Here is a 15,979-nt window from a genome sequence, read left to right on the forward strand (position 1 = left end):
AACCCGGGTCCACTGGGAGAACAACCAAGTGCTCTCAACCGCTGACCCATCTCTCCAGCTCTTACAGGCCAACCTTATGGAGGCATTTCCTCAACGGAGAGTCCCTCTTTCCAAATAACTTTAGCTTGTGTCAAGTTGATATAAAACTAGGCAGAACACCTGTCGTCACCTCACCTTCATTCAAAACTAGAAAACCCCAATCCTGATTCCTTTTCCCCAGATGTGCACCTCCCTAGAATGCAGTAGGTGTCTGGTATGTGCTTGCTTGTGGGATGACTTTTCCATGCTGGAACCAAGAAGGACCAGTAATCCCATGAAGCCACTGTTAGTGTCTGTATAACACTTGTTGGACCTGAGAGGAAGGATGCTGTCCAGAGCTTTGGGTTGGGAATCTCCTACTAAAAAGAGGTGCCTCTAGCCACAGAGTTAGATCAAAGAACTTTTATTCAAATAAGAGGCAGGTGTCCAACTGACCTCCCTCCCAGAAACACTGGGCCTCTTCTTATCAGTTGCAGTGCTGGGCAGAATCTCAGGAGTCACCATGGAAGGAAGGCCACTGTGTCCTGCTGTTAAGGCACAAGGCTCAGGGCTGGACAGACTACTACCTACATGATCCTGGCTGTCCAGTGCCTCCTGGACTTGGGAGAGATGCAGCTGAGGCCCTGACATGATAATGGGTTTGTTGAGGAGGGAGGAAGACTTCTAAACCTGTGAGAGCAAAATGCCTGCGCACCTCAACTTTTCTAGGGGAAGTACTCTGAAAACAAATGGCTGCAGGGCTGGGGAGCACTTCTGCTGCTGGTCAAGCTGGTCCAAGGAAGACGCATCTCTGCGCCAGGTGCAAGGATATTCTTGAGGGCCTGAACTCAACACAGATCCTGACTCCAAAGCTCCTTCCTTCTGTTAACTGCTGCTCCTTGGAGACTCGGTCACTAGCCTTTCTTTCTCCTGGAGTCTCTGGTATATGGTCCAGCACATAGGTCATTCAGGTCTGTTTGGGATTAGGGCAGCCAGAGGCCTGCTCCCTCCAAACAATGTCAGCAGTAGGCCAACCTGGGCTCCTCACGTTAGTAATAATAAACATTAAAGCAGATCTGCTCGGAGGAAATGCATCTGCAGTGGAGTGGGGTAGGCCACATCTGTTAATGCTGGAGTCCTGCTGCCACTCTGTAGGGTGTACTATAAAAAATCTGATGGACCTCTACCCCCCAGGGACTGCCTAGGATGCTGCCTGAGAGTGAGACCACTGCTTGGCTCTCCATAGCTTTCCTCTCTCTGTGTCCTGAGACAGTACCTCAAACAATACTGACTCATGCCACCAAGGCCACAGGTAGGTTCATTTGGTCCAGGACTCAGAGCTGGAAGAAGGGATGTAATACACAATCTTCCATCAGACTCAGTGCCAGCAACACTGGGGAATTCAAGGCCTGTGCTGGGGAGCTGATTTGCTTCTGGAGAATAACTGGCTAGACCGCAGAAGCTGCTGTTTCAGCTACCACTGCAACAGACTGGGGAGTGCAGGAGGCTGCCCAGACTGCCACCAATCGCCAGATGCCCCAATCTCCAGTGAGCAGACAAGATCCAGTAGTCTGCATGTCCTGGCCACCAGCTGTTCTTTTGAAGACAGGGTTTTACTATGCAGCCTGGAGCTCTGTAGACAAGGCTGTCCTAAAACTCACTAAGATCTGGCTGCCTGCCCCAAATGCTGGGAATAAAGAAAGGCATGTGCCACTGGGTCCAGCCATGCAGTTTTTTTTTGAGGCACCATCTTAGGAGCTGTTCTAAAATGCAAAGGTGGCCATTTCTGGTTGCACTTATCCCCATGTTTTACGAGACTTTCTCCAGGAGCTCAATATATGTCCTCTCCCAGCTCTGCTGGGAGTGCAAACTTGTGGCCACAGAAAGGCTGGCTCCATTGTGTCTCAGAGAAGAGTCTATTATCTATAGGATGGGAACTAATTTTGGGTGACAGTCATAACTCAGGCTCAGTTCCATCTTGGCAGCTTGCATGCAGGTGGGTGGGGTGCTCTTTCAACCAAGCCGAAGTCCTGAGGGCAGGTTCAGTAGCCCCTCCTTTATCCCTGATTCCCACAGCCAGCCAGTCAAGGAATCCCTTCCCTAGGAATTGCTGGAGAATCCCTAGACTTTCTGGCTGGTCATCCCTGATGTCAGTGTCCTTCCCCAAGGCCCTCAACCTCCCCAAGACAGCCCATATGAAGCAGAAGTGGCTTTCTTCCCCCAGGACATCCCAGTCCCTATTCTCCTCTACCCACACTCCACCCCTAGTCCTAACTGGAGAAAGGGTGCGGTGACAGAGTTGGTAACACCAAGGGAGTGGCCTGTGGAAGCCCAGGGAGCTGGGGAGTACTCATCAGGCCAGCAGCTACTGTTGGTACATTATTCTCCACAGCCTCTATTCATCCAGCACCTCCACAGAGTCCCTGTCTTTTGTCTCCTCCAATTGGCTCTCAGTTGTTTCCATGTTGTCTGTGTCTGACAGAGATGACACTTGCCGTACCAAGCCCTTGTCAATCGGTGTCTCTGGTTGACAAGGTCTGGTGAAAGGGTTGAACCAGTTCAGGGAAAAGTTCCCACCAAAAGCCTCCTGGACGGACTTCCAGCTGCCCGAGTGCTCCCTGGGCTGTTTCTTTCGCTGGAGGCGTTCAATGCCCTGGAGGAGAATGGGGCAAAAGGTCAGTGTGGTATGACCTGTGCTACACAAACACACCCTTTGCCTTGGCAGAGCAGGGGATGGAGTCCAATATGGCACAGCTTGCTGTGGCCCAGGCCACCCTGGAAGCCCCATAGGGCTGCAGGCCGGAGCAGAAACTGTAGAGCACAATAAGCAGACATGGCATTGGGACTACCTGTCACCCACTCACCCCCAGACCCCTTCCTCCACAGGCAGAGATCTGCTGCTGGACAGGAAGCAGACCTTCAGTGACCAAGGATATCATGGCTCCTGTAGGCATGAGCTAGGTTATCCATCTGATGAAACCACTAAGAAAGAGGCCCCTTGCCCACAGTAGGACCAGCAAGCTTGGCATGGGGAAGGGGTGAGGGCACAGTACAGGACACAAACATGCAAGGGGAAGCAGCAAATGCCACATGCAGCAGGCACCAAAAGATGCACAGGCTACTGTGGGGTGTGAGGGTTGGTGTCAGGCCTGTTCATGCAGTGGATGTTCCCCATGGCCTCTCCCGAGCTGACTACTCACCTGCTGTGGGTGCTGGCTGTAAGAGGGTGATGGGTAGAAAAAAGCCCAAAATTGTTATAGATACAGCCAGATCAGGTCTCCAGACCCACAATATCCTTACAGAGGCTCTGGGCCTCTGCTTTCTCCACCTCTTCTGGAAGCCAAGGGAATTTACTGAGTTTGCCTGACAGATATAGATGTGCTCATTCATGTGACTCAAGGCCTTCTTCCTCTAATGAAGGCCTCCAATGTTCCTAGTTCTACATCTTCTCTTCCATGCAATCTTCTCCCATAACTGGCATAATGAACACCCCTTTTGTTATGCAGACATCTGAGCACATCCTATCCCAACACTCCAGCACTCTTCCATTGACACTCAGTTAAAGAATCTGATCTCAGCTGGGTGTGGTGCCACATGCCTTTAATCCTAGCACTTGGGAGGCAGAAGCAGATGGATCTCTGAGTTCCAGGACAGCCAGGGACAGTCTCTTCATATGGGACATCAATCATGAAAGGAGCTAATGGCCATTTTACATCAGTGAAATGTTACAGGAACAGATTTAACACAATGATCAAAGTCAGAACTGTCACGGCTGCAGAAAACCACAAATGTAACACACCAGTGACACTCTTGCCCCAAACCAAGACATAAAGGCTACTGAACAAGTACCTGTCCACAGTCTGTACTGGGCCAAGGTCTGTGGCAGAACTATTTTGGAACCGGATATAAGTGGTTTATTCTGAATTTGATAAATGCCACAGAGCCAACTATACACTTAAAATGATTCATATTATATAAATTTATCCTCAATAAAAAAAATGTAGATCATGACAAATTTAAGACTGAGGAACTGCCAGAAATGGGGTGAAGATACAAACAACAGAATGTGGAATCCCCAGAGGCAAAAGGGGCAGGAGAGGAACCTCAAGAGAGCTCCTGAAGTAGAGGGCAGTATGTCTCAATGTTTTTGTTTTTAAAGAGAAAATGGGTTTCATTCTGCTATATGTGTAGGCTGGTCTCAATCTCCTAGTTCAAGTGATCTTCCCACCTTAGCCCACTGACTACAGGTATGTGCCACCATGCAGACTTCAAGGTTTTTTTCCTCTTTTTTAATTTTTGAATTTTTTTAGTTTTTTCAGAGTTTCTCTGTGTAGCCTGGAACTAACTGTCTGTCCTGGAACTAACTCTGTAGACCAGGCTGGCCTCAAACTCAGAGATCTGCCTCCCGAGTGCTGAGATTAAAGGGGTGTGCCACCACTGCCCAGTCCTCTTTCTTTTTAAAATGATTTTCTTAAAAGAGAAAGGAATTTTTTGTTGTTGTTATGTATGTAAGATGTTTATCTTTGGCATTGAATGTCATATAGAAGATACACAATTTTGCTGGTTTTTATAAGTCTAAAATTTCACAATGAAAAGTTTAAACAAATATCAAAAAAATTAAAGACAGGTTTCACACTATAAACCGGAACACTGAATTATAATGAAAAGTTGAGGACTGGAATGTGCAGTAATGCAGACTAATTTTATAAATTGCAACAGTATGTGGCAATGAGAGATGGTTGACAGTTTCACATGACCCCGGGCCACCAGGAACCTTTGTGTATCATATGGGAGAAGCAGTATGCACAGGACTCACCCATGGGACTGTTGCCTCTGCAAATGGTGCTTATTTCTGTGGACCTGTCCACATTTTATGTTTTCTCCATGGAGCAAACAGTTTTATATAATCAGGACAAGAATCAGGTTAAGACCTGAGACTCAGCAACCCCTGTAAATCATGCACACAGATATATGCTGCTCTTGGCCATACCTTTCTTGCAGCAGCAGTGACAGCAGAGACAATTCATTTTCAGGGACTCTGCATCCCCTGCCTGGTGATCACTTGTAGTCGGTCAAGAAGGCCTGGGGCACTACAATGTGATGACAGACTAGGTGTATCATACTGCCTTGGATTCATCCACAGCCAGGCCCATAGGTCCTGACACCCACCTTGTAAGGAAGGTGTCAGTCGGTACTGATACTCAGTAGAGGCCAACAGGCTGAGACAGCAGCCCAAGCTTGATTGGAAGGTTACATAGAAACAGGACAAGTGCTTTTTTTCCTCCACCAGGTGTTCTCCCCACTCTGACAAAGCTTCACTCTGCCCATGTGGATCTCAAAGTCAGGTGGAGGGACAGAGCAAGCCAGGATAGCCACTGTCCAATGACGTGCTAGGATCAACTGGCCCGTGTGCTGACATTCCATAGCGGACAGACAGCAAGAGTGTCAGCTTTGAGTCTAGAAAGGAAATATGCTAAATAAATGGATGCATAAAACAGGCCTAAGGGCTTCTTTTTCTAGGAGTCTTGTGTAGCCTTAAAAAAGTATCCTGAAGGCAAAATGTCTCAGGTCAAGAAAACAGACTGACTAATTCAGTCAGGAGGCACTGGGCTTCACCTGCACCTCCTGTGGACACTCACCAACACTCCAGCATGGATATATGAGGCCCAAGACTCCCAGGGGAGGCAGAGACCTCAAGGCTTGTGAGACTCTTGGAATAAGACCCCAATGCCAGCAGATGAGTTGGCCAGCATCCCACAGCATGCTATCTAGAGCTGGCCAGATGATACTCACTCACACCCTTCTATTGTAGCACATAGTAGTAAACGTTGTCCTATTGTGGCCCTTAACACACACATATTCACAACCAAAAGCCTTTGGAACATCATTCAGCAGGTAATGTACTAAAAAATGTTTTTTGCTAGGCATTATGGTGCATGTCTTTAATTCCAGCACTTAGGAGGCAGAGGCAGGTGGATCTCTGTAGGTTTGAGGCTAACCAGGGTTACACAGATAAACCTTGTCTCAAATCTACCTCCTCAACAAGAAAAGTTTTTAAGACACGGATGACCCAGACTGGACAAGCCCAGCTCCAGCGCAGCTGTTACACACACAGAACCCAAACCCCATACCACTCTACCTTCTGCATTTTTATCCGGTGCTTGCAGCAACCATGAGAGAACAGAGGCTTAGGGAGACTGTCAAAGCTCATTGGCAGTAAATGGCCAAGCAGGGGTTTGAAACACACACTAGGGTTAGACAAGTGCTGCCACTAAATTCATCACCCTTTTGAAGGATTCCAGGCGTCCTTTGTTCCAGGGAGCTGGTACCTGTTCCCAGAGGGTTTCTGGCATGCCACCCCTGTAGTACTGATCATTATTCCATTTCATTGTCCATGGAAGAGTAAGAAGGACCTGGGCTTCTGTGTCATGTGTATTAAGAGTGAAATACAGGGAGGGATCCAGGGCCTCTCTCTCTCTTTTTGTCCAAGCTATAACTTTCTTTTGAGGGAGAAGGTAAGAAGATGAAGGTCCTGGCTTTGGAGAGCATGCTGCTCAGTGGCTTCTTCAGGGTTTCATTGTGCTGCCTAGGCTGGTCTTGAACTGGACTCAAGCCACACTCCTGTCCTGACTTCCTGAGTGTTGGGTCTACAGTCACATACTACTGTACCTGGCTCTTTAGGGTCTCATGTACCACAGGCCAACCCTGAGCTCTGTAAACAGCCAAGAATGACTTTGAATTGAACCTCTTGCCTCTATTTCTGAACCTGCTTGGATTACAGGTGTGCGCCTCCATGGTTGGCTTCGTATAGTCAAGAATCAGTCCCATGAGTGATGAAGCCACAGTGAAAAATGAAGACCAGGAAGGACACTGCCTATGGCTGGGCTGCTCAAACACTGTGGGTCTTGAGAACTCACTAGATGTTCCTCACAGGAAGGCTGGCTCCTTGGTTTTACCTTTCTCTTGCTGGCTCTTCAGTAAAGGTGCTCTTGGTCAAGACAGGTTTGAACAACATGTTTAAGGATCATGAGAGCTGTTTTTTTTTTTGAGATAGGATTTTTCTGTGTAGCCTTGGCTGTCCTGGAACTCACTCTGTAGACCAGGCTGGCCTCAAACTCAGAGATCCGCCTGCCTCCGCCTCCCGAATGCTGGGATTAAAGGCGTGCATTACCACGCCCGGCTGAGAGGCTGTTTTATACATTCCAGGTTTCCTTGGCATTCATCTGTGGGAAAGTCCACACATAACAGAGTAGAAGTGGTTGGCCAGTGGTTGATTTGTGGGAGCACCTGCTGGCCTCGGATACCACCTCCCACAAACTGGGGAGCAACAACATCCATCACTACCACCAGTAGAAGTAGCCTGAAGTTCCATCCCCGTAACTCTGAACCACTTGTGTCCTTTGGTTAGTTCAATCTTTGAAGCTGGTGCACTTTGTTTTGAAAGAAGAGAAATGGAAAACTTATTAGTCTAGTGTGGAGAGTCCAAGCCCATCCTCTTGGAGTGGGGTTGTCTGTGATGCCAGTCTTGCGTGGGTTTTCCTTAATAAGCATCTGGTAGTTTGTCTCATTTGGAAGGTTTCACATCAGGATACGAAGTGGCTGAACCACGATGAGCAAGGCTGGCTATTCTTTAACTCTTGTAAGGTCTAAGTGTTACAAAGATGAAGTGGCATTAGGGAGAAGCCTGGCACGTTTCCACTTTGGTGCACCCTGTATACACGTCATCCAGCCCATGTAAACATGCAGACACGACGTCAGAGATGAACAAGAACGTGGGATCACCCAGGCCAACTGGCAAGTCTTTTTCTCTACACAGTTCCCGTTCTGAAAGATGGGGTACAGAGGTTCCCTTACCAGTGGGGACCACTGAGAAAAATCCTTTTACTACATCTGAAGAAATCAGAAGAGCTCAGAGGCAGACTCACTTGCTGATACACACACCTTGGTCACTGTGCTCTCAGAAAAGTGTTCCTGGTCTCAGAGAAAATGAAAGAGGACACACACAGGCCACTCTGAGGTAGTCCTGAGTCCCTTCTGCTCTACTCTGAGCATTGGGACTTGTACTAATATAAAGGCAAACTCAAATGAGACCTGGGATGTAAGCTGGGAGCATGCCTGTTTCAGGACTCCACCTCCTGTAGATCACCTACTACATTCCTTAGAAACTCCACAGGGAAAGCCACGAGCCACTTACAAAATGCCCTTGAAGGCTATTTCTTGAGTTCTAGTCTTGAGAGTGGAAGAGAGTGTGTGTGTGTGTGTGTGTGTGTGTGTGTGTGTGTGTGTGTGTGTGTGTGAAAGAGAGAGAGAGAGAGAGAGAGAGAGAGAGACAGAGAGAGAGACAGAGAGAGAGAGAGAGAGAGAGAGAGAGAGAGAGAGAGAGAGAGAAAGACAGAGAGAGAAATACAGAGAGAGACAGACTGACAATGGCAACAACAGAAATCATGGCTGCAGCGTTGCTTGCCTGCTGCCCAGCGGGTCCACCCTGAGTATGAGCAAGGCTAGACTCTTCTAACCTACTGAACCTGGAATAGGCCACACCTCTTTCATATACACCTAGAGAACTATAAATAAAACTTAAAAGGTACCTGGAGAACAAATGCTATGAACTTGATCTAAAAAAGCCTATACATGTAAATATATAAAATTATGTGTAAAATTACACACACACCCACACACATCCACCCACCAGGATCTCCACCTAAGCAGCACAGTAGAGGCAAAGCCAGCAGAGGTAGGGAAGGTGGCCAGGTGCTCAGTTAAACACTCCAGGGTTGTCTCATCATTTGATACCATCAGCAAGAACCTCCACAGCAGCACTCTAGAACTGTGGGTAGGGACTCTAGCCACTTTGTTGGCTTAGCTTTGTTCTCTGCTGGGCAGGCTCTGGCCTAGACTCCAGAGATCAACCTCCTGGATCCATACACAGCATTCTGACTGCAGGAAGACCATCAGTAACAAAACCAAACTCCCTCACCCTGCAGCCTGACACCACCTACCCTTCTGCACAGGCCTTGAGGAGAAACCGGAGCAGAAACAGAGGTTTGGAAAAGGTTTATTGCATTGTTTCCATGTGGAAGCACTGACAGAGTTGAGAAGAGGCAGCATGTCCCACTGACTTCTGAAAAATCACAGGGCTACATTAACTTTCTTCCTACCCAGGACTAGAGTGAAAAACCTTATCCCCACCCCCACCCCAAGCAAAAGCTAAAAAGGGAGTTTTGTGGTGACTGCTTTAAAAACCACTGGTGTGGAGGACTTCAAGGTGCTCAAGGTCTACATGGGATGCAGTGTTCAAGAGTAGTCTTTTTTCAGCATCTCTTGCATCCCCTGGTCTTTCCCCAGCTCGGGACCAGCTCTTTCCTGTGACACTCTGCCAGAAAGTACCTCCTGATGGGAAAGCTAGTCTGTGTGGTGGGCTGAGGAGCAGGTGAGTGGGAGGCTACCTGGCAACTCTAAGAATGTTGCCTAACATCTACAAACCACCTCCCAGGCTAAACATAGGTAAGATACAGGACTGTGCACATTTGGAGGGCTTTAAACTCCAGAAAATATATGCTCATGACAGACTTAAAAATGAGATGATCCTGATAGCTGGCTTGTCTGTTTCTCTCAGAATGAACATAGCTTGATTGACATTTTGCTGGGAAAGGGCAGGAACTGGGGTAGGAAGTAGTTGTAACACAGGGAAATGTAGTTCTCCTGAAATTGTGATTTTCCTCTTGTGATTGGATAAGGCATTTTTGAACTGGCAAACATCTCTTTCATGGTCTTCCAAAAAGCCAGAGGGACATAATTGCTGATTCAGAATACAAAGACTCCCTTACCTCTCCAACCTCACCCAAATCATTTTGTACATTCATGCCCATCAAGTACAAGGCTGGCAATTACTTTTGAGAATGAGGCAAACTATGTTCACTTGGGCAGGAAGCCACTGCACCCAGAGCCCTTCTGAAGGCTCCAGCCCCAATCTTGCCATGCTTAGGCCTCAAGGGGTAAGCATCATCTTCCACGAGGTTCTGAGTCTTGTGGGTGCCAGTGCAGCCTTGTGGGCAGGAGGAGGTCAGGGCCCTCGGCTTTCCTACTGGGCCAGTTCATCCACGCACAGCATCGGGGAGCATTCAATTAGTAGAAGGGGCAGGGCCTGGGCAGCACCCTCGACGTTAGTCATGCTGACAGACAGCAGAGAGGAAACAGAGGCCAGAGAAGTGATTTTAAAAGGAAAAAGAGCAGCTTCACTCATCCAAAAATTGAAAAGATGATTTTTTTTAAAAAATAAAACATGGGGACTTTTTTTTTCTCTGCAATGCTCAGCCATTTTTCTGGAGACATAAAAAAAGTTTTAATAGTCACTTTGTTTTGCTTTTGGCCTAAACATTCATGAGAGCGGATGGGACGGTGCCATGATGTGGTCTGAGTGGCAATGCTGGTCAGGGGTCCTTCAGACCACATACTGGTACGGGTCTGCCTTCCCTTGGTCTGGTGTGGCAAAGGGGCTGGCCCAGCCTAGAGAGAAAGGGTGGCCAAAAACAGCTTTCATGTTCATCCACTTTGTTTTTTTAGCCCATCTTCTCTCTTCCTTTTTCAATTGTTCTATTCCCTGAAAACAAGAACAATCACACTTTCAGTCAATCACTCCACTGCTGTAGTTTTGGGAGGGATGTCCACATGCCTCCGATGACCAAGAGTGAACACTTCTTTTTCAAAGCAGCAAAGCTACCTACATGATGCAGTTTTCTTCTGTCTCTCCTAAGAAGCATCACACATTTACAAGCCTCCAAAGAGGAAGGGGCAATGAGTTCTCAGCAGGCACCTGGGCCACTGCTGCCAACAAGACCGATACTGTCTAGTCAAAGGGTTTCCATGCCAGACCTGAGTCCTTGCTGGGTCAGGAAGCACTCCCAGGCACCTGTGTACGCAAAGGTTTTGGTGCAGGAGCTCGAAATTCTGACAACCAATGGTGGCTGTTGGTGTGGGAAAGATATGAGAGCCGAAGCTACAATGACCACTTTGCAGAAGGAAAAAAAAGGCAGCAGACCAAGGGACTGCTCTGGTGCTGTCTCACCAGCCCAGAGGGTCCAGAGGCAGCCACTGGGCAGCTGGGGAGAAACAATGGGAGAGGGTGAGACCGTGAGAGGCAGTTGGTGAGGGGAGGAATCACCACAAGAGGAAGAAGGAATTAGTGAAGGTTAGGAGGAAAGCGGCTTGCAGCCTCAGTCACGGTGAGGAGGTGAGGAGGGTCTTCCCAGAGCTCCCTCAGGGAGGAGCATGGAGGCCAAGGCGGTTCTCACAGCTTGTGCCACTTTCCCTGTAAGTCTCAGGGGGAAAACAAAACAAAAAAACAGGGAGTAGCAAGAGTTTCCTTTCCCCACTTCAAATAGAGCTGCTGAGATGCCAGAGCAGCAGACAGCAGGGGCTGTCTGTCTGCTATGAGTCTCTGTCAAGAAGGGATGGGGGCAGCCCATGTTTTCACAGCCTAGGGATCTGGGAGGACACCAGTTAAAGAGCATGATGCTCTCCTTATGAAGCACAGGCCTTTTGCTTCTTTTCAACACAATTCTCTTTAGGGACAGTCTTGATAAGGAAGAACAGCTAGGACCAGACTGCCATTTTACCTTTTGCTCCCAGAACATGCTCTGGGGAACTGGAAGGGGTCTCCAAATGGGCAGAGCCTAACAGTCATCACATTTGGGTTCCCTATAGGTCTTATGTGGAGCATCTGGTCCCATTTACCAACTGGATATATGGGTGAATATATGCCAAGGTTACTACATTTACCAAACCTTTTGCAATGACATGAACTCTTACAAATGAAACACAGTGGTCGAAAGCATCGGAACAACCTAGAAACACAATGGCACTTTGGCAGTGGACAGCACTGTCCCCTTTCTGTTTCTAGGCCCATAGAGCAGGAGCACCTGAAGCCATGGAAGAAGCTGTCCTCCATCTAATACTGGTTACAGAAGAACATGGGGTCCCTACCCACAGCTGAAAGCTTCTATCTGGGGAGGTAGGTGGGTAGCACTCATAAGGCCAGGAACAAGTAAGAGGCTGAACCCAGGTCCCCATGATTCTTCTGCACATTCACACCAAAGTGCTGCCCACATCATCTTCCAGAACCCAAAGCACAAAAAAAAAAAAAAAAAAAAAAAAAACCAAAAACAAAAAAAAAAAAAAAATGTTTCATCACAGCCACTTTAAAGCTTCCAGATACCTTTGGAAGGCCAGGAGCTTGGCTGTAGGACGAGGTGAGTGAGAGGACAAGATGATAGGATAGGCAAGGACCAGAATATGCTGCCCTGGGAGGCTCAAAGCATATCTGTCTCCTGGATCTAATCATGAGATCAGCTCTAGAAGCTGATGTCTAGAGCTTTGTTGGGAAGGGCAAGACCCTGGCAGAATGCCCGATAGGGATAAATGAAGAAGGAACTGTGCTGAAGGAGCTTCTGGGTAAGGCTGCAGACTGGGCCATTCCCATGACCCTGAACCCTGAGCCCTCAGGCCTGACACCTGACCTGGGTCCCGAAAGCCTAGCTTAGGAGGTAGGCACCCTGCTTACCGTCTCATCTGTGCAGATGGAGTGCACTTGGGTCCCAAACATCACTGATGTGAAAATGAGGAAGAGCAGTGCCTCAAAGCACAGCAGGATGAGCAGGATGACTGTGGTGGGTGGCGAGAAAGAGCTGCACTCTGCAAGGAAAGCGGCATGGGGAATTGTGATGCTTCATGGCTCCTTGCTCCACCCACCAAGCTCTCACCCGGCCTCCAGGTCCTATCCTTTTTATCTCTTACTCTCTCAAGAAGTCCCCAAGAGACTGGGCCCAGTGGGGAACCCAGGCAGAACTCCACACACAATAAAAACTACTGTACACCTCAGACCACACAGTGGCCATCTTGGAAGAAGACTATTAGGCCTCATGACTCCTCAGGAGACCTCGCCTCTCCCTAGAGAGCACAGACAAAGGATGCATGCTCAGAAGCCCCAAGTTCTGCCTGGCCTGTTCTTTCCTGCACAGGTATTCCTCCGCCCCACTCCCAGCCTCCCTATGCTTCCTTTGGGCTCTAGGTAAGTGACTAGGGTAGGCCCAGGAGTGCCTGGTAGTTTAGAGACTTGAAAGCAGACTACTTGGCAAGGAATGCCATGACCAGTGTATGGAAATGCCCCTTCCTGCCAGGGACATCTATGTAACTCAGATGGTCAATCTCTTGATGGAGCTTTGACTGTTCCGCTCCGGGTTGGGGTGGCCCCAGGCACTCACTCCTCCTTCCACTGTAAAGCAGTGATATATGTGACTACAAGTGTGGTTTCTGCGCAGTGGACTCCTCTGAACAAAGTCTAACTCAAACACACAGTGCTCTAAGGTGCTGAGGGAGATAGTGTTCCAACAGGGAAGGGAACAGGCCATACGTGTGCTATGTTCAGCCCAGCAACAGCACTGGTGATGTGGTGCGGGCCTCTTGGTTTGGCTAGTGCAGGTTAGGCCTGCTTCCTCGGCTGTAGGGGCTGCAGGGATCTTGACTATCTAGGTAGGTGGAATGTGGGAATGAACAGGAAACGACACTGTGTATGCGTTGAGGAGGTTGACATGGAGTGCCTCATATGAAATGCCTTCCTTTTCTCTGGCTTCCCTGGAACTTACACCTTTACATGAATTCTCTTTTTCATTTATTTTTATGTGTATGGAGTTCTGCCTGAATGTGTATCTATCTACCACTGTGTGCCTGATGCCTCTGCCATACCCACTGAAACTGGTCAACTCTTTTCTTGATGCCTAGATGGGTAGTACTTGGTCTTGGTAACCCGCTAGACAGAGGTGCTGGCTGTAAGTGATCACAAGCAAGGTGACTGACTACCTGCCTGGCCCTGAGTAGTGAAGGGTTCTAGGAAGAAGTAGGGCTCTCAAGTCTGACCATCATGGGTAAGGGACAAGAGCCTGACCATGAGCTCTAACTATAATGGCCCTAACACTGCACACAAGCCTGGCTTTCCCACCCCTTCCATGTGGAATTGGAAGTGCCCCCTTTTTCCCCTTACCTGACACCTACCTCTCCCACTACACCTACTTCAGACTCTAGGCAGCAAGTATCTTGTTCTCTCTTTGCCGTACAATCCATTTTGGAATGGTGCCCGGCCATAGGTCTCTGGGCACAAAGCTTAGGCGTCCTGAGACTTACTTTCCCTTCAGTACAGGTAAATGGATAAGAAGTGGTAACAGAACACCTGTATAACTCACTTTAACTGTGTGGTGTGGTGTATGGTGTGTGTGTGTGCACACACATACAAGATAGAGGTCACACCACTCTCAGCTACACTGTATACTAAGGGCAGAGCCAGGGAGGCTCACCACTTCTTTCCCTTCTTGTCCCAGGTTTTGAGAATTCCAATTAGGATTTGGAATGGCAGGATTCAGGCCTAAGAAATGTAGAACTCCCTACTTCTTTGAATGTTAATTCAGAGCACCCATCTGAGGGCACAGTTTCTTGAGCTCTCTTATATAAAATCTATTATGGGCTCAACAGCTTAACCAGAGCCAAGCAGGGATGACATTAACTATCACCCATGTGCAGGTTTCTACTTTGGGCACTGCCTTCCCAGCCTTGCTGCCCTAGGAATGGGTGTCTGGAGTCCACTCCACTAGGAATCTGGCTGGGAGGACCCTGTGCACAGGAGGCAGCAGGTCTGACACCAAGGTTTGAACTGCAGGCCCTCTTTTCAGGTGAGAGGTCTCGGTACTATGCTCATACTCTGACCTCAGCTTTTGTCATATATAAATGAGGAGCATTCTCCTATCCTGGGGCTTTTAGAGTCTAAACAAAGCAATGCTAAAAATACCCCCTGCATGTTACCTGGCTCCTAGTGGGCTCTAACCATCCTGTCAGCACCGCTACAAAGTAAAGACAGCCAATCACCTCTGTGACAGTTTGGGTTATGCAATCATTGCCCACAATTAACCTGACACAGGAAGGAGGTTTGTGATGATAAAATGACCTTGTTGGATACCTTATACCAAGGTTGCCAAGGCCACAGCAGAATTGACTTGGATTGTCAGGGCTAGTAGAATACATGTACTTTCAGAATGCTCACCAAGTGAGCAGGAACTGATTGGACTCATTCAATTCTGCAGATGGTATCCTGCTTGTCCCTGCCCCCCGCCCCCCACCCCCACCCCCCAAACTGTGGTGGATACAGAGAGGGCAAAAGAGTGAAGATGTAGAAGAGGGCACTTACCAATGGTAGAATTGGAAAGCAGAATTGAAAATTGTTTGGGACATCTGCCTTGCAGATTCCGAGTGTGAAAGATCTAGCTTAGCATGTGGCTGCTTATTATTTTTTGCTCTTCCACCACCCGTTTCTCCCTCAGTATTATGGCAGTCTTCTAGCTACACTCCCTTCCTCAGCATCTGCACATTTAAATGGAATACTTGTGAAGCAGGGAGACATTGTCTACAATCTTAATCTAAAGTATTGTCAAGACAGGCAATCTGAAAATAACAACTCCTCCTCCTCATCCTACACACACACACACACACACACACACACACACACACACACACACACACACACACACAAAGTTAAAAACCATCTATGCCTTAGGCAAAAAGTTAAAAATAGATCTATGGGAGATTGGGGTAAAATGACCTTGATTACAGTGCCCTATTTAGAGCTGGGATGTTGCTTAGGAGAAGAGAGCTTGCCTGGTGTAGCCCTGGGTTCCACATCCAGCAGTGAAAAGAGTAAAACAAATGCCTTGCAGACCCAGACTCAAAGCTCTCTTTCCCCTGCACCTGTAGTCTCCTGGGACATGCTCAGTCTGGTGCCTGTCCAACTTACTATGTTGCCTGTCTAACCTGAAAGGGCTGCTTTTTGTCTTTTATGACCTGATCAGTCTGTAGGCTTTCAGAAGATCTAATTAAATAAGGCTGGGCCTAGTACTGCAAAGGGGATAGAGGTCCTCACCCC

General features: G+C 48.1%; 1 protein-coding gene across 6 annotated transcripts in view; it reads right to left on the reverse strand.

Annotated features, from left to right (window-relative positions):
* Positions 1–426: 426 nt before the first annotated feature.
* Positions 427–15,979, reverse strand: part of Zdhhc3 (zDHHC palmitoyltransferase 3) — a 52,098-nt gene continuing 36,545 nt past the window's right edge. For 3 of the 6 annotated variants that reach the window (XM_006990796.4, XM_076575532.1, XM_076575531.1), the window contains 2 exons: positions 12,578–12,708; positions 427–2,671 (listed from right to left, as the gene is read on the reverse strand). In XM_006990796.4, coding sequence (XP_006990858.1) covers positions 2,414–2,671; positions 12,578–12,708 — 389 coding nt within the window. In that variant the 3' untranslated portion in view covers positions 427–2,413. Of the gene's footprint in view, positions 2,672–6,157; positions 7,665–9,057; positions 10,619–12,577; positions 12,709–15,979 lie in introns of those variants that run through there. The other 3 variants (XR_013052526.1, XR_013052525.1, XM_006990797.3) reach the window with 3 other exon arrangements.

The sequence above is a fragment of the Peromyscus maniculatus genome, chromosome 7, assembly GCF_049852395.1.
Source record: "Peromyscus maniculatus bairdii isolate BWxNUB_F1_BW_parent chromosome 7, HU_Pman_BW_mat_3.1, whole genome shotgun sequence".
NCBI lineage: Eukaryota > Metazoa > Chordata > Mammalia > Rodentia > Cricetidae > Peromyscus > Peromyscus maniculatus.